At 31.7% G+C, this 22,335-nt stretch overlaps 3 protein-coding genes across 3 annotated transcripts; 2 read left to right on the plus strand and 1 right to left on the minus strand.

The window, feature by feature from the left end:
• The first annotated feature begins 1,049 nt into the window (after nt 1-1,049).
• On the plus strand, nt 1,050-5,084 carry LOC106717590 (regulator of nonsense transcripts 3B). The gene is made up of 6 exons (XM_014511472.2): nt 1,050-1,270; nt 1,347-1,560; nt 1,635-1,823; nt 2,182-2,330; nt 3,642-4,394; nt 4,660-5,084. The coding sequence occupies exons 1-6, from the start codon at nt 1,160-1,162 to the stop codon at nt 4,780-4,782; spliced, it is 1,539 nt and encodes a 512-aa protein (XP_014366958.2). The 5' UTR covers nt 1,050-1,159; the 3' UTR covers nt 4,783-5,084.
• A 1,690-nt stretch (nt 5,085-6,774) lies between these two features.
• LOC106717655 (tsukushi) lies at nt 6,775-17,749 on the minus strand. The gene is made up of 5 exons (XM_014511563.2): nt 17,301-17,749; nt 11,783-11,960; nt 10,449-11,007; nt 10,225-10,304; nt 6,775-8,568 (listed from the first exon to the last, which is right to left on the minus strand). The coding sequence occupies exons 1-5, from the start codon at nt 17,318-17,320 to the stop codon at nt 8,368-8,370; spliced, it is 1,038 nt and encodes a 345-aa protein (XP_014367049.2). The 5' UTR covers nt 17,321-17,749; the 3' UTR covers nt 6,775-8,367.
• Nucleotides 17,750-18,588: 839 nt separating this feature from the next.
• On the plus strand, nt 18,589-20,906 carry LOC106717610 (E3 ubiquitin-protein ligase MSL2). Its single transcript, XM_014511496.2, has 4 exons — nt 18,589-19,396; nt 19,495-19,710; nt 19,977-20,145; nt 20,557-20,906. The coding sequence occupies exons 1-4, from the start codon at nt 18,671-18,673 to the stop codon at nt 20,754-20,756; spliced, it is 1,311 nt and encodes a 436-aa protein (XP_014366982.2). The 5' UTR covers nt 18,589-18,670; the 3' UTR covers nt 20,757-20,906.
• The last annotated feature ends 1,429 nt before the right edge of the window (nt 20,907-22,335 follow it).

Raw genomic sequence — 22,335 nt, forward strand, 5'->3', positions numbered from 1 at the left:
TTTTGACATTTCAGTCATAGGTGACAATTCAAGATTAGTTCGGTATCAGAACATCAAACTGAAAAATTTAATTGCGTAAAATTTCTTTCCCACGTTTTTTTAAAGTAATACTAATCAAGTTGAAATAATTTAATAACCTATATACTGTATACAAAAATTATCGAGTTAATAGTGGTTTTGCCAAAAATTTACCATCGTATAAAGTAAGAACATAAAATGTTTTTTTTTTTTATTTTTGTTTTTATCGCCTTGTATAAATTGACACCAAAATAATGAACAATAATAAAAACCAACCGTTATACTTGCTACAATTAATTGGTTGACTCATTGAAATTTTGTAATAACTTTTATAACCTTTACACGAGTTTTATAGCTTGTCTTGCTTAGGGTGTGTTCCGATATGCACTGCGACCACTGTAGAGTGTGACGTCAATTCAGTATACTGTGAAGCCGTTCCTTTATAGCCAGTTATACTGGTTACGATTTAAAACGGAACGCAATCTCGTATACTGTCAGCCGCATTTTTTGACGCAACATTCAAATGAGTGTATTCAAGTTTTCTAGTACATAAAAAAACTGTTTTGGAGTACTGTCAAATTAAAAATATTTTAATTAATTTTAATTATAAATTGAATTTATAATGTAATAAAAATAAGTACTTTTTCATAAAAAAGAATATGTTTTTCATTATCAACACAGTCTAATAAGGTTAATTTTTGCAATTCTTCCATTGTTTTATTTATTAATCCAAACTAATTACAGAACTTTAACATTTTCTGATTAAACTGTAGCTTTGTTTATAAGATGTCAGGCACTCGGGTGGTTTTGACTGATCACGTGATCAAAGTACTGCGAGTACCTTACCTCGAAAACGCCAGTGCTCACAGTAGAATATGGCGGCGATTTATGACGTTATATATTTCCCTAGGGTACTGCGGCAGTATACTGGCAGTCCATAACGGAACGAATATTTCTACAGTGATAGCACTGTGCAGTGCTCGCAGTGTATATCGGAACATACCCTTATTGTTTTGTGTAAAATGTCAAGTGCCAAATCAAGTCAACGCGCAAGTCAAACGTCACTAACAAATAAGTACAATTACAACATTTTGATAATGTGAATCAATTGAATAAGCTAATAAAAGAATAAAACAGAAAAATGACAGAAGATCAAGACGCTAAAGACTCCCAATCTGATTCGGGTAGCAAAACATTCGTGAACAAAAATAGAGAAACTAAAAAAGCCAAAACCCAACGGCCTCTAACCAAAGTAATTTTGACATTAGATCTATAAACTTCATAACATCTGTGCCCTATTTAGGTTAATATTTACGTCTATTTTTCAGATAATATTTCGACGATTACCTCCTACAATGACGGAGGAAGCATTCTTGGATCAAGTATCACCCATACCAGACCATGACTATTTCTATTTTGCCAAACCCGATCCGTCCCTCGGTAGTAATGTTTATTCCAGAGCTTACATAAATTTTGTTAATGTTGATGACATTTATCTCTTTAGAGACAAGTTTGATGGATACATCTTTGTGGATGAAAAAGGTTTGAAAATATTACAATCCTTTATATAAAAATAGATCTCTAAATGTCACTATAATGTCTTCCTGATATTGCAGGGCTTGAATATGTTGGAATAGTAGAGTACGCCCCATTCCAAAGAATACCCAAGAAAAAGAAGAAAAAAGATCCTAAATGTGGAACTATTGAAAGCGACCCAATTTATCAAGATTTTATAGAGAATCTAAGCAAAGAACCTGAAACTGAGAACCAACCTAAATTAGAATATTCATATCCAGTTAATGACGGTAAGTAAATATAAAGAAATCATTACTTAAAATGTAAAATAGATAAACTACATTGCTTAGAAGTCAGTATATTAAGCCATTACACATTGGTATATGGCTTAAATCTCAACTGCAGATAACTCTTTTTGTTTCTTTAAATTTGATAATGTAATTTGAATAAAATTAAATTTCTATACCTTGTTCAGTTGGTATTCTAATATTCTTTAAAATATTATTAAAACCTGTGGCTAATCATAATCAGATAAACTGTAGTGAAATTGTTGTCTTTAATAATTTTACAATTACATTCAATAAGTGATTTGTGTATATGCTGCTATCAGTTGTGAGAGTAAAGAATTGTCTTTTACTGTATTTTCAGGTAATGATAAAAAAGCTCAATCAACACCTTTGCTAGAGTATCTCGCTGCTCGGAAACTTGACAAACGTGGCCGGGATGAAAGACGCAGAAGAGAAAATGATAAAAGAAAAATGAGGGTCGAAAGAAAAACCAAGGATGGTACAATTAAGGTAATGTGTTTTTACTAATAATTGTGGTTTACTTTGATTTTTTATATTTATTAAACTGTATTGCCTCTATCAATATAAGATGGCTTTTAAAGGCTAAGTTTTTCTTTTATAGTGATAGTTTAAGTTTATCTTTGGTGTTTTTATTTGTCATTACAACAGCTTTAAAGATTAAACTTTAATAGTGAATCCATAGATGCTTCGTAATCCAACAAGCTTATCATAGATATGCTATGACTGTATTTGATAAACAAAAAGTTGTTTAACATTTGAATTCATCGTCATTAATTTTAATTGCTGCACTATTTATTTAGCAAGCTGGTGACAACTCTGAAGATGACATCTACAATGATTACTATGATTATTACGATCCTAAGTTTGAACAGCACAACTATTGGTATGGAGAACAAAAAGTGTATCGCAAAACTAAAGTTAAATCTATTCCAATATCGGATGTAAAAGGCTCTCATGGCTCTGATGAGTTTTTAAGTACAGATTCTGATTGGGATAGTCACTTTCCCGCTTTGACAATGAAAAGTCATAACACTTTTACGTTAACATCTAGAAAATATTGTGATAAAAAAGAAAATCAAGGCGGTATCCCTAATAGTGGGGGTGATACATATTTTAAGGTGTACTTTTGTTGCATTTGTACCGTAATACTTATACAGTATTGTGTTATTCAAATAGTAGCAGTAATGTAGTTTTTAACAGTCTTTATGGATTTTAAAGTAGCCACTTTAAAATAAGTGTTATGAGAAATATCTCAATTATATGGGATAAACAGCAAATATTATAACGGACAAATTAGTAAAGTTAGAACTGTGCTAAAAAATTAACTGGTTATATATGTATAAAGCAAACCCAAAATTCAAGGAAAAGAGATATCTGCGACAACGACTTGTTCATATATCAAAAACCTTACTTTGCTGTAATTTAAAATTAGTACACAGGCTAAAGTATTAGTTTAGGGTTGTTATATTTTTTGTATAATATCACCATTTTGCTTAATCTATAAGATGTGTTGTAGTAGTTAAAAGTTGCATAGTCTCACACTTTGATTGTAATAGTCTAAAAAATGTCTTACAGTCATATCTAACTCGCGGTGCGGGCGCAGTCGCGAAATTTTAAACATAGGATGTTGTACGAGAGTGTTTAAAACTAATTAGCGGCGGAGGTCGCGATTTAGATATGAAAAAGCATCAAAATTCTTGTCAATTTAATTAACACTGTAATTTATTTGTAACTACTAAATTATTAGAAACAACAAATAATAACATTTATTGTTAAATAATAATTAAAATTTGATTACAGGAGGATGAAGTAGTAGATAACGATATTAAGAAAATAAAATCCAGGGAATGGGAAAAAGATAAATCTGTGACAGAGTCTAGAGATGATGATATCAAACAAGACACTAGAGATGGGATTGTGTTCGAGTCTAGAACATATCGCGAGCAACGTAAACTGATTGGTGCAGCACTTGTAGACAAAAAGAAAAAAATGGACGGGGATAAAAAGGAATTAGCACCAAAAGATGATGATTTGCCGGAAGATTGTGACAAGAATTTGAAAAAAGATAAGAAAGATAAATTCAAAGAATCACCACGTGACCAAAAGAGCAAAAAATATAGTGATACAAGAAAAGAGAGGATAAGCAAAACTGAATTTTCTAAAACCGACAAACAAGCAGTTATAAGCAAGATGTTGTTGTCGGAAAACAAAAGTAAAACTCACAATTATGACGATATCAAACCTTTTACTCAACTTCCTCAAGTGAAAACTGATGATTTGACTAGAATTATTGATGGGATGGATAAGAAAGTTAAATTGGATGATTCACATGACAATAGAAAAGAATCTAACCATAGTACTGATAGCATTGGTATTATAAAGCAAAGAAGAAATAGTTTGGACTCTAACGATGTACCAATGAAAGAAGAATCAACATTAAAGCGTCAGAAATCACTTGACTATAGAGGTAAATCTACTGACAGAGAAGAATCTGAGGAAGTAGACAAAGGAGAAAACACTGAACGTCGCGCTGAACGGAGAATTAGAAATAAGGTGAGATTTTAGTATTTTCTGTCCTGAATTCTTTTTATGTTGATAATTAACAATAAATTTGTTTTCATTAAAGATAATAATAATAATACATGTGTCAAAAACTTACACATGGAACTTTTGAATTTTTTTTTATTTGTAAAAGTTTGGCAAAATATTTGTCTAATATAAGTTATTCACATGTTTAATGCACAGCATCAAATTAAAGATATTTAGCATCTGTAAGTATTGACAATGTTTTGATAAATTATTATTTTCCTTATTACAGGATCGCCCAAGCCTGGTTATATACCAGCCAGGAATGGGTAAATTCAGTAAACAACGTCTTGCAAAAGAAACACAACCGAACACAACAAAATCATTGACCGATAGTGAAAAGAAAGACACTTGAGAAAACTGTCACAACACCCAATATTTGGACAACAATCAACGGAATTACCCTGAAGCTGGCATTCAATACAAGTCATGCAGAAAGAAGAGGGACCTTTGAATATGCCAACTGACGGACGGACTGTCCCTGTTTATTCAGAGCTGTTATTCTTATTTGTTCAATTTACACGCGATATGAAATTGTTGATTTTTTTTGTCATAACATTTTAATCATGAATTTGACCGCATTGAATGCTTCATACTATTAGCTTGTGAAATTTAGTTTGGTTTGTTTTATTTCATTTAAATATATTTCATTTTAAACTGGGATTGATGTTTATTTATAACTGTGCCTCCTTAACCTCTCTGCTTTTTAAGTTATTTTGTTATGAATGGTTGATGTGTTTAGTTTTGCTTCAGTAAAAAGGCAACCTTGTTGGGATAAATGCTTTATGTGTGTATGAGTTTAAAGATATTTAGTGATGTAATAACATAACTGTATGGCATTGTTTGAATGAAATGTGACTCATTTGTTTCATTAGTTCAGTTAACCAGTAGAATTTAGGTTTAGTCTTCACTATTCCTATAATCTCGAATAGTGTGTAGAATTGTTAAAAGTAACGAAAACGTTTGAAAGTTAATGCCATATTAGATGTATAGACCGACAAGGTTATCTGACTGGGTGGGCATGAGCCAAACTAAATTATAATATCTCATTAGCGCCCCCCTGTTAATGTCAAGAAAGTGACAATGTCTTTTTCGTACTGTAGCTGTCATGTTGCGTTTTTCCTTATATGTCATTTTCGATGTCTAGGTTTTACATATTACTGACAAAACTAACCGTGATAGAAGCGCATCTCACTAGTTCAGAAATTCTTGTTTGAATATAGCTATAACTATTTTTGCTTGTCATCCCTCTTATTGTCTTTGAAAAAAACAGAGATAGCAATATGTGTCAAAACACCGTCACATCAATAAAATAAAAATACAAGAGTTCGATGAATATTAATGATGAAACTATATATTTTTTGAATCGCTTACAGTAAAAGTTGTTATAAGGTCTATATCTCTTGTTTTTTTTTTATTATACTTATAGAGATGTACATATTTTTTAAAAAAACGAAAACTCGTAAAATTTTTGTCATGGAACAATTAATTTCCTTTCAAAAATTAGATACTATGCACTTCTAAATGTGATTTAAATTTTGCAGGGCGCATGTGCCTAAAATGGAATTTGAGGAAGGGTAAAATTCAATTATTAATTTATTAGAGACGAAGTTGATAATATAGTATTGTTGTAAGGTTTTTTGAAAAAACACATATCGTCTTAATTATGTTTTGTAAATATGTGCTCTTCTTAGCATTCTTGGTTCTTGGATTGTCGTAAAAGCAGCAAATGTTGCTTATGTTAGTTTGATAGCCTGGCTCGGGGAAGAACCGTGTCGGTACAACTATTTGCATCATAGACTAAAAATATAACTACGGTTTGTAAGAATTAGAAGTTTTAGTCTATGAAAAGAAGAATAATTAATATAAAAATAAATAGATTTATTGGTTTTTTAATAAAACTACACTGTTGTTTCGTTTTATAAATGTATTTTTCGTTATCACAGTAGCTAAAAAATATTAAAAGCATAGTTAAACATATATTAAAAATGTAACATCTTTGGCAAATGCATTGTAATTACCTTATTTATATGTGCGATAAAGTTATTTATTAAATTAGACAATATTCAAAAGTGATTTACATAAATGATTTTGTACAGTGAAATTAGTACGTCTAGTCAGCCTTTATAAGCCTCTAAATTGTTTTTATACCTAGTATTAACTTAAATAAACTTAAACAAAATAATTCGAACATAGCATTATATAATTTTAAAGTCGATATCGATTAACAACATATAAACAACCAAAAGTGAACAACAATGAACATCTGTTGTCATTTGTTTTCAAACGTTAACTAACGTTTTATTTTTGTTTTAATTTAACAACGTACAAACGTACGTATTTATTGAATTCCGCTTAGTTTCAAACAAAACAAAATGTTCCCATCAATTTTAAATGCAGAAAAACTTGACAAACTTGAGTCCAGTATCAAATACAAAAAACCTGAACATTTTGTCATCTCTTTCATTCTCTTTGAAAAGAGGTTATACAGTGCAACCTCGATATAACAAATCGGAGGGGAACAAGAAAATATTCGTAATATCAAGTAATTCGTTGAACTGAGGTTTGTTATGTTGAGGTTAGATTGGTCTAAAATTCGTTATAAAGAGGTAAAAGAGACACATTCCTCTACGTTTTTGAACTCGCATGATTTTAATCTTTTACTGTTTACATTCAAGCTACTTTCTTCTGAAAACTTATCTTTAAATTTTAAAATTGTAGCCAATGCACTTGCGGGAATTCCGAACTTATTAGCTATGTCTAATTTTTTCGTCATGGGATTTTGGTCAACATAATTAATGATGTTTCGCTTTTCTGCGACCGATAAGGAACACCTTTTACGTTTCTGAGCCATTTTAACTTAAATCTTTAACAATAGTGACGAGCAGAGGTGTTTACATTACTTTCCATCAAAACAACAATGATTACTGTACAAACAAAAGCGTGTCGAAACATGTCGAGACATGAATCACATTATAAGATTAAGAGATAAATTATTGGTGGAAACTTTATATAAAGGTTTTGGGTTGGCAAAATTCGTTAATTAGAGGTATGAATACTTTTTCTTGATAGTTGAAAATTCGTTATAAAGAGGTTGTACGCAAAGAATGTTCGCAATGTAAAGGTATATTTTATATTGACTCTTATGGACAATTCAAGGGGATTACGAAAAATTTGTTAAATCGAGGAAGTCGTTATATTGAGGTACGTTATATTAAGGTTGCACTGTAAATATGTTTTTACATATTTTACGACAGCGAAAATGGAAGGTCGGAATTATATCATAAAGCCACATTTATAGCATCCTACTTACAATAAAATTAACCGCTTCTTCGCAACATCAAAACAAATATCCGAAAAAAAAATTGCCAAAAAAAAATACAGACGATTTGATAACGTCCTTCTTTTTGAAGTCGACTAAAAATGTGTTGAACTTCGTCTGCAGAAAAACAGTCTTTCTAAACAAATCATAACATTCTAACAAAATCTTTTGTTAGAATGTTATACATCTTACCGCGAGTTTCAACTATTAAAACACCTCAACAAAATATATTTTCATCCCTCTCATTTCCTTAAAAAATAGAAATAACAGTATTTAAGCGGGTTTTTTGACAGTTGAAACTTACGATTGTAAATATCTACGTAATTTTTTCCCAGTAGTTGTGTGTAGACTGTGCCAATAAATATTATAGCAACTACTAAAATCTTCATTTCATTTGTTATATTCGAACAACCACTAACGTTTCACATTTTCGTAGTCCAACATCACTCTCGATTTTCTTATATTCACCGCACGTTATTGCTATTAATCTTTAATTCAATTATAAATTCAGGAATGCTCTGAATATCTAAATTATGTCTATAATCTAGTACAGTGCAAGGAGGTGAAATCTCCTATCCTTCTACCAGAGGTAGAATCACTTTTTCTACCACCTTGACCTTAGGAGACGTCATTAAGAAGAACCGCGGTCGCGTTCTTGACGCCAGCGGCGGCTGCAGTCTTTTCTTTGGCTGTTCTTTTTGTTTGCGCGACGTTGTGTCGATGCATGATGTAAAGGAGTAGCACAAAGCCGACCAGAAACCCAGCCAGACCTCCACTTATAGTTAACCATGTTCGTCGAGACGTTTTTGCATTTTGTACCTGAAATCAAACGAATTATGTGTCAATAAATAGTCTCATCTAAGTTATTTGATTGTTTTTCGTGACACTAGGTTACATACATAGTTAATAGATAGGGAATTATTTATATATTTATATATAATCCTTACTAATATTATAAATGCGAAAGTAACTCTGTCTGTCTGTCTGTCTGTCTGTCTGTCTCGCTTTCACGCAAAAACTACTGAACCGATTTAAATGAAATTTTGTACACAGATAGTCTAGAGCCTGAGGATGGACATAGGCTATATTTTAACGCGAAAAAGGGGTTGTAAGGGGTTGAAAGTGGGGGTGAAAGTTTGTATGGAATTATCGTCATTTTTACAGGTAGATGATTGAAACTTTTTTCAAGGCTAATTTGATAAAGATAAATATGATTTAATTTTTGGAAAAATTTTACCCCCAAGGGTGCTAAATAACAATAGGGGATGAAATTTTGTTTGGCAATATATTCGGTTTTGGTGAATGTTTTGTTTAATATGCTTTGCTGTAACCCTTACCAATATTTAGTCTAGAGCCTGAAGAAAGACGTAGTCTACATTTTAACGCGAAAAAGGGGTTTGAAGGGGTTGAAAGTGGGGGTGAAAGTTTGTATGGAATTATCGTCATTTTTACAGGTAGAAGGTTGAAACTTATTTTCAAGGCTGCTAATTTGATAAAGATAAATATGAAATTAAATTTTTGTAAAATTTTACCCCCAAGGGTGCTAAATAACAATAGGGGATGAAATTTTATTTGGCAATATGTGAGGTTTTGTTGAATGTTTTCTTTCATATGTTTTGCTATTACCCTTACCAATATTTAGTCTAGAGCCTGAGGAAGGACATAGGGCACATTTTAACGCGAAAAAGGGTTTGCAAGGGGTTGAAGTTTGTATGGAATTATCGTCATTTTTACAGTTGGAAGCTTGAAACTTATTTTTGAGGTTGCTAATTCTATATAAATAAATATGAAATTAAATTTTTGTAAAAAATTTACCCCCAAGGGTGCTAAATAACAACAGGGGATGAAATTTTGATTGGCAATATGCTCGGTTTTGGTGAATGTTTTGTTTAATATGTTTTGCTGTTATCCTTGCCAATATTTAGTCTAGAGCCTGAGGAAGGACAAAGCCTACTTTTTAACGCGAAAAAAGGGTTATAAGAGGCTGAAAGTGTGGGTGGATATTTGTATGGAAGTATCGTCATTTTTACAGTTAGAAGCTTTAAACTTATTTTTTAGGCTGCTGATTTGATATAAAAAAATATGACATTTGAAATTTGTAAAAGTTTTACCCTCAAGGTTACAATGTAACAAATCGGAATAGGGGATGAAAGTTTGTATGGGAAGATGTTTATGTGAATATTTTGTAAGTTTAATATTTTTTGGCATTTTTATAAGTTTAAGTAAAAAAAACAACAACAACATAATTCTCGACCCGTAACCCAGAGGGGTAGGCAGAGACCCAGGACCTACATTTGGCGCGGTCCGGGCACACCACTTTCTATGTTCTTCTATATACATCAAAGCATAGCACGTTGGTTAAATAAAATAATTAGCTCAAAAAAAAATGCTACTCAAAATAGTATTTCACGCGGACGAAGTCGCGGGCACAGCTAGTGTTCTATAAAAGTTTGCCGTTGTAAAAAGAAAATGTACCTGTGTATAAACTTTTTCACAGAGATGATAACTTGCGTTTAACGTCGCTGATATTTCTGGCTTTGGACAGTTGTCGAATTCTGAAAAAAGACAAAATATCTATTATACAATAGTTCGAAAAGTCACTGAATCAAATCGATGATAAGTAATTAAAATAAATTGTTTAAACTTCGATTAGATTAAATATTGTTGCCATCATAATTGGGAAAAAATGTAATACTAACCTCTGGTATTTAACCTATTGTAATCGCTAAGGTGGAAGTAAACATTTTTCTCTTGAAACCAAATAACGGTCGCTTTTAATTCGCACAACTTTAAATTGTCTATAGATTCAGTTAAATCGACTTTAGCCAGTTTGCACATGGTACTGAAGTGTTGAGGTTCGAGTGTTGTTAAAGGATTATGTGATATATTGTACAGGACCAAATTAGGTAGAATACCCCAGTCGGGTAACTTATTTATCTTACAATCTGACAGGTCTAGTAGTTCCAAAGGTGCTTGGATTGGCTTCGTAATAGTCAGATCTTTGAAGCTCATGTGAAGCAATGGATTACCACTTAAATATAACTTTCTCAGTGACGGCAGCTGAAATATTGAATCTGGCAATGCTAGGATAACATTCTTAGATAAATCTAATGTTTGAAGGTAGGAAAGTGACGCGAAGGCATCTTTATCGATCATGTATATTTGATTTTCAGCCAAATACAGGAATTTTATGCTGGAGTACGAAGACAGAGTATCGGCGTGCAATTCTTGCAACTTGTTGTCACTGAAGTCGAGAATCTGTGAAATAAAATAAGAAATTAGATTATTAATTAGGTTTCTTTAACTTTCATAAACACAGTGGTCTATTTGCACAGGATGCATGGAAATAAATTCGGTTGCCCAAAGAAAAATGACAGAAAGGTGTTTTGAATCCGTACGATCAAGATTATAAGCATGAAATAGTTTAGCTAATACCTTAATCTTAACCATCATGTAAGGAAATGTATACAAAAGTTTAACAACTTCTTATCTTATCATAGCGTGTTTCTATTTTGTTTTAAGGTTGTTATTTTTCTCAACTGTTTAGAAACGACATTTTTAGGCTATGCACACATTAATGTTATTATAACCGACATTATCTTTGTGAAATAAAGTGACAATACGGCCAATTAAACACACGTTGAAGTATAATGAGGAACGATAAGATAGCTTTTGAGTATCACGATAAGGTACGTAATCGTAGCGGCTTTTGTTATGCTATGGAGCGAGAAACACTCAAATAAAACATTTGATGGAAAACAAATATAGCAATCAATTTTTTGATAATATCTTGTGCTTTGATTCGTTATAATTATAACAATTTACGTCCATTGAAAACTAAATTTGGTCTTTTATAAGGAAATAAATTTCTGCCTTCTTCTATTTTGTCTACTTTTGTACTGTTTCCGTTTGCAACCACAGATCAAAACGTTTTTTTGGATCATGCTGTGTTATTCACACTATGTTTCATACCACTCAGAGAAATTATGATTATGATGACGGTGCGAGTTAGAAGTTACGATAATTAGCATACCTCAATGCCGCCTCTGAGCGAGGGTATTTTTGTGAGTCGCAGGCCTCCGCAGTGGGCTCCGAGCATGTCATACGCGTGTTCGTAAGTGCAGCGCGTGGGCGCTGACGCTAGCGCTTCTAAGTCTGTCAACTCCTTACATGACACACTTAACGCCAACCCCAGCCAGATGAAGAAAGATCTACAAAATGAGAAGATAAATATAATTTTTATCTGTACTGCAGTGCGTTTTGTATGTTTTTCTTATATCTTTAGAAGGTACTCCAAATTAATTTTACCTTCACCTGATGCACTTGTTTTTCGATTATAACTATGGATGTATGTTTGCTTGAATGCGGCTTTGTACTTAAGTATGACTATTTTATTGCTATTGAAAATAACCTTAATGACTTCTTGCATTTTTAATTAAATTATTTTTTAAACTAGTTAATAACATGGAAGGAAATTCCCCAAATATAAGGAAAGGAGATATTTTAAATTGAAAGGTATGTTATCTATATATATAAAAGAAAGTCGTGTTAGTTACACTATTTATAACTCAAGATCAGTCGAACTGATTTAGCTGAAAATTGATGGGGAGGTAGCTTAGAACCAGGAAACGGACATAGGATAATTTTTACCCCGATTTCTATTTTTTATTCCGCGCGGACGGAGTCACGGGTAAAAGCTAGTAATAATATAAAAGTAAGAAGAGTTTATGATATTTATTACTTTCCTTTTGGCTATAATTATTTAGTTTGAATTACATTTATCTTAAACATATTCCTCCTAAGTAGGGTTGGTGACCGGCCGGCCGTAAAAAAATAAGTCAAAACTTTAAGGTTTATAAAAACTTGTGCGCCGACTTCACGTGAGTGGGAAAAGAGAAGAGAGATGATAACTTTACTTTTATACAGTAAATATATAACATATACTACATATTGTTAATAGATACATAGGTTTATAGTTAAGCAGTAGCTTAACAAGAATTAAGGATAGATTAGATTTCTAATTCTTTTAAATCTAAGCAAATGACTGATTAGCTTTAGTGACAAGTAAAGATTCATTAAACTGGACAATCATTATTAGAAAATGTATATTTAATTTAGATAAGATAATTTTATGTAGTCAAAAGTTGAAGTATAGAATACGGGAATCGAACCTGGACCTTCAAATTTCAATAAGACCAACACATCAATTGAGTACGCTATTTCATGATGTTTACTATTCAATTTAGTACTTTCGCAAATACCTAAAGATGGCAAGAATACTGTGAGAATAATCTGAATTATAACGTTACTATTAAGTATCAGTAATTCAGGATAAAGTTTATAATAAATATAATTTGGAAATGTATAAAAAAATACCTCAAAGATGTCACTACCAAATGACCCGATTATCGCAAATGTTTGGAGAGTTATTAAATATGTAATTGGCATTTCAAATAATTACTACTTTATACTGTGATCAAATATTTACTTTTCATCAAAGGTCTTTAGTTCGATTGGTAAGTACAGAGCTTGTTTCTTGAAAGAGGTTATCGTTAGACCTTTGGTCTTCCAAGTAAACGTTATCTTATAGGTAAATATGAATAATAAACTGTCATTTATATGGATAAATGGTATTTATGTTCTCTTAATGAGCAACAATGATCGTACATGAGGAATATTCCAATAAAAAATGGTTCTTGTACAAATACAAAATATCTTTGAGTATTGCCAAGTCTCCAGAAAACTCTTATGTCAACCATTAACATGGGATAGAATCACTGACCTCTATAAATGGACTGGCTGCAAGATGTAGCATATTGTGCCTATTTGATAGAATTAACTGTCACATAACAACAACAAGCGCATTTAAATCGGAACGAAGCAAAACCTGTAATTTCCAAGCAATCGCCTATCCATTCATAGAGATCAGTGGAATCATGTGGAACTATAAGACGTGATACATTTTGTAGAGCAAGATTGAATTGTGTAGATATCGTAAGTGGAATTTGTTGCTTAAGTCACGGCCGTATTTCAATTTTCCATATCTACGTGTGTTACGAAAACCTTGTAACGTACGGTGTTCCTGTGCGATAAAATTTGATAAATAATTGCTTAAAAATACATCCATACCTTCTAAAGTAAAGCAAAATATCAAAGGTATTGATTAATTTCATATAATTTTATTTGCTGACAGAAAAAATAAGAGGCTATTTGATGAAATTAGGGTAGACAGAGCATTGATAAAAACTGTTCGTTCATTTTAATTGATCTTAAATATTAGGAAATGTTAGTTTTGAATTATTTATTCCCTATTGTTTTCATGGAAATTTTATCGGAATCCTGGATTGCAGCACGGGTAATAAATCATTAACCTATCACCGCTGTTTTCTCGAAACGTTTATTTCTACTGCTGACTAGTTAAACTGTCTAACAGAATATTTGAAATAGATGTTTCGCATTTTGACCGACATTAAAATGAGATATTAAAGTATATAAGCCCACATTGTGAAATAAGTGATTTGCCTATTGATTTGTTATGTATTACGTCTTAGATATTATACTGTATTTACGTAATGTAAACATAGTTACGTAAACTAAAGTGATATATAGTACGGGGAATTGTGAAATTAATAACGCACTGATGACAAACTATTGCAAAAAATGTTTCCTGAAAACCATAGAATTTGCCACACCTATAATTTAATCGCGTCACACGGTGACATTGTATTACGCGTTCTTAATGTATTGTCAGCACAGAAAATGAAGATAATTGAGGTAAAATTATTTGCAAATTAGTAGGTTTAAAGTAATACAAATAATGCTGTGGTGCAGCGTAATGAGTGGCGTTGTGATGCGAGATGCGCTTGTCTGTGGCTCGCTCGTGCAGTTACATGCGCATCAGTTATCATTCAAACTGTCATGGCCTCTAGAATATCTCCTGTCTTCTGTCGATCATTTTAATACGCAAATAAGGCGGTACAAACGTTTTCAGTTTCGAATTCAGTAATAAATCGTTTTATATTGAAAAAACACTTCGATGATAATCGGTGAACGTTTGACTCATTAACTAAGTAAATATCGGTTTAGATGGAGCTGGACAATATGTATTTCCTCGATTTATTGTTAAACAATTTATTTAAATACAAATTTGTGTATTAATTTAATTTGAAACGGATCAAAAAAAATATCTTTAAATTTTTAAGTTCTCGACATTGAATTAAAAATATAAATTAAAAAACCTATTTGACATGAAATTAGGGAGAAGAAATGTCCTTGCATTTCCCATATCTACTATGTTTTTTTATTTAATTAACAGAATGTTTTTACTTAAAATGTATAATTAATACTTAATACACTGTAATTGGCCATGGCCTAGATATAACTAAGATATAAAACATAATATCTTAAACAGCGTTGAATTTGATAAAACTATCAAGGTTAAGATTTGCAGTTAAAATTCACATCGAAAGAGAGAGAACAACACAAAGCAAAAATATATTACTCATCAATATTATACTAGAAATAACAAACGTTGTATTTAGTTTTATTAAGTAATTATTGTTTGGAGTAAATTAATTTTTAAATATTGGTGTATTTTCCTTAATTGCAGGTCTTGAATATCAAGTCGACAGTGTAGGTTGATTCTACCGCTCAATTGATGTGGATCTTACAGGCGTCTTAATTGTAGAAAGGTCAAATTAATTTCTTTAATTGACCAACATCGCTTGACATCTACTTGTTGATGGAGTTCGCGGAATCTTTAATGTTCACCAATTTAACTTCAAGAATATTCACTGACAGACTTGCGAGAAAGACGTCGTCATTGGGTATACTGGTCAGTTAATTTCTTGAACATATTAGAGCAGTTTTTGAGTCAACATGTAATAAGCGTATTTTTCAATTGACGAATGGGTATTGTATCAGGCCTTTGTCTACGACTTCATCCGCGCGGAATTAAAAAACCTAGTAATGTTTTGTTACTCAGTGATACTGTACTTTTCTACTGGCAAAATAAATTTTGAACTCGATCCAGTGGTTTTTGAGTTATTTATAACATTCAAAAATACAAATCTTTCGTCTTTATATTAATACTAGCTGTCGCCCGCGACTCCGTCCGCGCGCAGTAAAAAAAAAAACTTAATAGGGGTATGAAAAATAGATAGTAGCCGATTCTCAGACCTACTTAATACGCATATAATCAATTATAATCAAATAAATTTGGTGAAAATCGGTAAAGCCGTTTCGGAGGAGTACGGTAACTAACATTGTGACGTGGAAATTTTATATATAAGATAGATTTGCACTGTATTAGCGTGTAGTTATTGTCAATTTGTAACTTGTGAGTTTAAACTGTTTACTTGGTCTTGTAATTGTTTCATAACAATGAGTACGTGGTATGTTTGCTGTTGTATATCTTTGTTATGAAATCCTTAAGTAAATTTTAGTGAGCGGGACATGAGGACTTCAATGATCCATACAACGGAAGCTGCACATATTGTGAGGGACACTCCTGCGCAGTGCGCGGCGACCGTGGCGGCCCAATTGTCTGATTTATCTTTATCATTCGCCCACCGAACACGCCCCTACTAATGTCAATCATAAGAAAATTACATCGATTACAATGCGATTAATTTAATTTTAGTTCTTCTATTTTGGAATCTACAAAAATTTTGTTGTAATTACTACGAGTGACTTAAAACAGCAAAACTTCAGTCGTAACACTCGACTGTTTTTATTGTTGATTATTTCGGTTAATTTTGATTCACGTGCATTTGAAAATAACTGTGTGTCATGTACGAAAATGTCGATTAGATAAACTTGATTCATTCTTTTTCTTTGAATTGAAATCGTGACGTTGTTATCGCGATATTTTTTTTAAGAAAGTTTGTTGAAATTTTCAACTGAAATGAATGAGTTTCTAAAGGTTTACATTGTTGTTACCTTTTGTAAGAACGTTTAATTCTTGTGAAAATTATATGCAAAATGTATTAAAGAAAAAAATTCTCGTCTGTCTGTAGGGTAGGTGCATAGTTAGGCGTAGTCCTTGATTTTGTTTATTTGAAACTATACGTCAAAAGTCCTACGACCAACGGCTACGGGAAAAACAAGCAAAAAAGGTGTGCAAAAGCTGGAGATGAATATTCAATATACCTTTCTTATTCAATTCTCGAAAACAAGTATTTTTTAAAACCCTTTTTTCATGCGATGAGCCAAGATATAATTCGAATTCTGGGAAGTTACCAGATATGTTTAAATTAAAACTATTATAGAATTTTAAAAATACTAACGTCCTAATTTCAATTAAATTGCTTCATAGTTAATCGTTTTCTAAAATTAATTTGTGGTTTTGCGGAATCGTTAGTGATAGCTATGATTGTTAAAAAGTAATTTATTTCCTAGTAATTAAATACTATGTTATGACATGAAAATAATGCTTTTCTCTACATATAAAGTGAAATGTATGTACCAAAGAGGGTAATGATTTTATTCATTTCGTTCATACTAAATTGTTAAATATAGCTAAGAAAAGCAAATATTAAACTATATTTTACCTTATCATTTTGATTTTCATTTCTTATGCCAAACCGATATCACATCATATCACACTAAGATGCACATGATCACTTTAGACACAATAAGGCACTATGGAATCGTCGTACAGGGCAGTCACATCGACGTACTTCGGGGCCCGCAATCACCAGCGGACGGCACTCGTTCAATTGATTCAATTAGTTAACTGCTGCTCTGTTGTGTTCCTCCGCAACGAGATGTTCCTTACTCGGAGGATCAAAAGTTACTGTGGCCGCACTAGTCTCTTATCAATCCTTCTAGCACGCACAGAACTCCTATCGAAACAATAAGTAATCAGAAACAATGGCAACAGCCAAATATCTATTATTTTTGTAGATAGGCGCGATATCTGAATGCTCCGATTGGTCGCTTGATTATATTTGCTCTTGAGACGTTAACAAATTCAATGAATGATAAGTAATGCGTCTCTTTGTGTAGTCGAGTCAATATGCTCGTCAATAAATGAGATAGGGTCATCAACGTAACTAAGTAATTATGCAGTTACTTTGTGTTAGTGATAATGAGGGACAGATAGTTTTATTAAATTCATAATATGTTTTTGCAGCAATTACCGTTAGTGCAAGGCCATATTTAGAATTAGACGCTAGATACAAAAGATATAATTTAACTGTAGGATAAATGTATTATCTATTAAAGATTCCGTATTAATTTAGTTAGTATCTCCTCAGCGTAGATCTAATAAGGTGTAGCGTTATCTAGTAATAAAAAATCTGTGCTCTTTATATTATTTATTTTCCTTACTCATTTTATACCTATTTTTTTACATTTTGTGGGGGTGGTGAGCGCTGCGGGTTCTAATTCGATTACTGGTAGAGACAAACGTTCATTGTCTTCAATTTAATGTAAGTAGATCAATAAAGAAAACGCGAAAGTAGTTATTAACGGACTTATATCGACCAAATTAGTGAGATGCCAAACCCCTCGAAACCCTCTATTATGTATTCGTAGATATATAATGTGGATGGGGTGAGAAAAGACTATTCCGAATAGAAATATGTAATCTCTGCCTATCATCCAGCTTACGGACGTGATTTATGTTGTTGTTGTTTTATGTTGCACAAAAATAAAATAAAATTATTGAGTCGTATTTAAATAGACTTACATTTCATTATTTAATCAAAATTGTTTCTGCAAAAAAAATTATACACATATTTTCTTAGACGATGTTGCCATTGCAGAAATTGTAAATCCGAATCAGTGACAGTGACAATTTCATTTATTTGACAGATATAAAGCGTTTGCGGCTTTTTGCCAGTGTTTTTTGATATCATATCACAGTGTAAACAATTTACGTTTTACAAATGTAAGAGAACTGCCTTTTTAATAAAAAATGAACGCTGCAAGCTTATATGTGTCCACTTGTCGGCTGATAATATTAGCGGATGCCGCAGACAAAAGTTCTTGGACCGATTTATTTCGTTTGGTCCCATATTTACGTCAGTCATTGTCTTGCACAGTTTGTGGTAACCTTCTTGTGGAACCCTGTACTCCGAAGAACTCTAGTTGCCAGCACCATGTGTGTAAAAAGTGTAAAGGTGGTAAAAAGAAGTTAAAACCATCCTGCAATTGGTGTAAAGACTATGAAAACTATTCGGAAAATATGCATTTACGAATACTTTTGCAGTGTTACAAGAAGTTGTGTGAATATTTCATGAGTACAGATGTATATAAAGTTTTATTAGAAGAAGATGAAATTTCTACTGGTGTAAATGGTGGGACAGTAGCAAGTTCTGGTTTAATCGATTTAGTACAGGAAGGGGCTGGTTTCAGTGATGATTATGAAAGTGGTGCCGCCTTATCAAAATCAGAATATAGTATATTACCTTGTGTATATACAAATACTACATCTACTCAAACACAAGGAGCATCTACATCAAATAGTACAGAAGCAACACCATCTAGTAAGGAACCTTCAAGCTCGAAACCAATGTCAAATGGCACATCAGTATATTCTGTAATGTACGCAGGGTCTGGTAATAAAATTACAATAAAAAGGAAAGCAGTTGAAGAATCAGAGTCGCAGTCTTCAGATGAACCTCCTCCTAAAGAAAGTAAAGTAAATATCGTTTTAATTGTAATTTAGTTTATAATTTATTCATTGAAAGTTTTAAGTTGTAGTATAAGTAAAAATTTATCCCACTTTTGATTTTTTAGTCTCGACGAGGAGAATCAGGGTTTAAAAAACCGTCAAATAGGTCACGTAGTTCTGCAAGCAGCAAAAGAAAAGGTTGCCGCTGTGGTAATGCCACTGCAACTCCGGGCAAGTTGACTTGCTGTGGCCAGAGATGTCCCTGTTATGTTGAAAGTAAACCCTGTACTGAATGTAAATGCAAGGGATGTAGAAATCCGCATAGACCAGATGGGTTAAAGGTATACATTATTTCAATTTCATGGAAAAGAAATCATAAATTTTTTGGTTTGCAAGTTCCTTGTGTGAAACAATACTTGCAGTTCTTGTGACACAACTTAACACATTCAGTGCCACCAACTTGCCTGGTGTGTTTACTTTCGTATGAAAAAAAATTAGAATGGAACAGGTTAATAAGTTCTGTTTTAGTCAGTTTTTGCAGGCAGGTTAAAGTTAAAAGGAATTAATATTTTAAATGTTAACAAACATTTTTATTACTTAATTTTAGGTAAGGCCACATTTATCACCAGTGGACTCTTTGCAAATGGCATCAAGCTCAAACCCAGATACTTCCCCGTCATTCTCAAGCTCAATGGACAGTCTCGACACTGACACAATGACTATGGAGGAAATGGAGGAATCTCTCTGCTCTGAACTTAGTTCTTCTGATACAAAAGGTAGTTTTAATATAATTGTTTTTAAAGTGATAGGCAAATGTTATTTTTGGCATATAATACTTAACATGGAATGTACTAGCTTTTCACAACGACTTTGTCCGTGCAGAACTTAAAAAAGACTTAGTAAGTAGTATATGAGTTCTTCCAGACTTTGTTCTACTTGTGTGCCAAATGTCATCAAAATCTATTTAATTGTTTTGGAGATATGTAATAAGAAACATCCATCCATTCATTCATCCTAACAAATTTTTCGTACGTATTGCAAGAATAAAAATAAAATAAATGTGATAAGATATATAAAACCATTTATTTTCTGGTTAAGTCAATATTTTTAGTTTAATCTGGCTTGTTATTGTTAACTTATTGCAATTAAACTTTGGTATTTACCAATACAAAAAAATTCAATTACAGTATACTCAAGTCAATTGCAAGATGTATCACCTTCATTACCAGCCTCAATAATGATGGACGAAGATGCAGATTCTCCTGATGATGAAGAGAGTTCTGATTACAAATGTTCATCGAATGAGCCTAACGATGCCGATGCAGTCTCACCACCATCCGGAGACACTCAGGATGCCTACAGCGATGTTGAAGTTGATGATGTATGACAAGAACTTTCTAGTGATTAGGATAGTCCATTAATTGTGCAAGTAAGTGACTGAACCAAATACAGTGCTGTACAGTGTATGTTTCAGTTTGTTATAAAGTGATTTTGTATATACAGTAACATAGTTTTTATTTAGAACTACTTTCTGGCATGCCACATTAAAAATGTCATATTTATATTCAATATATCAAAGCATAGCGCAAGATAAACTTTATAAAGACACAAATTTTCTCTGGTTTCCAAGAATACCAAAGTTATCTAAAAACCATTTCAGTGATTAATCAATCCATGTAAGATAATTTCTTTTTTTGCTTTATTTTATTATAATTCTTAACAATATGTGAGCGTAGATTTCTAGATCAAAGTAAGTGTTAATGCTTTACTAATTATGAATTATTAAAAAGTTTAGAAACTGCATAATAGTGATAAGTATCGCTTGGTAGATTTAAAAAAATATATATTTTAAATAGTTTGATTTTCAATAATTTTAAAGTAAAATAATAAGTTTTCAATTTTAATGAAATACATTTTTACTTATTTTAATCTCCATTAAAGTATTTTATTTGATGAATAAATTTGTTAAAATATTGAACATGGTTTTATCATATTTATGTCATATTTAAATGTTTTTTTAAATTACGTGGTAATGATTAATTATTTTTTATTACCAAAGATTATGTAATATGGTAGGCTCTTATAGAGTAAAAACTCGTACATTTTTGCAATGTTTAATAATAAACTTTGGAAGGTAATTGATATTTTTCACTGCCAAGACACACTTTAATACATCTATCTCAGTTTTTGCAATGGAATCAAGAAGGATAATCATATTTTCTTGTATAAATCTAATATTGTTATTGTAAATACAGTAATCATATCTGTACAGCCAAAAGAGTGGTGTTAGGCAATATTGTATAGTGTTTATTTTATGTTATTTTTTTTATCATGAAATTTAATATTAAGTAGTAATGTGAATATAAATGATTTGTAAATATTTTCCACTAATAAAATGTGACTGCTTATTTTATGCTGTGATTGTAACTAAATGAAAAGTGAGTACAATTTATCAGGTCTGTTTTGATAGTTTGGGAATATAAAATATATCTATATATATAAAAGAAAGTCGTGTTAGTTACACTATTTATAACTCAAGATCGGTCAAACTGATTTAGCTGAAAATTGATGGGTAGCTTAGAACTAGGAGACGGACATAGGAACTTTTTTATCTTGAGTGCATTTTTTTTATTCCCAGCGGACGAAGTCGCGGGTAAAAGCTAGTATTTGATAAATAAAAAAAACTTTTAAAATTGTAGTGAAATTTACAACCATGAAATATATGGTTTTTCTGTTGATATTTAGATAATGCAGTTTCTATCAAAAAAGGCCTGGTATTTTGTTTTGATTTCAGAGTGCAGACAAAATTAAATTGAAAATTAAATAGTCCATTCCAATATGCACATGTTTCATTGTTTCCTATTTAAAATCATATCGTAAAGTTTATTTTCATGACTCACTAATAGCAACATAGTATACTAAAAGTCCATTAGTATTATAACTTCTAAAACGCTTACAAACTTAAA

Source organism: Papilio machaon, chromosome 2, assembly GCF_912999745.1.
Source record: "Papilio machaon chromosome 2, ilPapMach1.1, whole genome shotgun sequence".
Classification (NCBI taxonomy): domain Eukaryota; kingdom Metazoa; phylum Arthropoda; class Insecta; order Lepidoptera; family Papilionidae; genus Papilio; species Papilio machaon.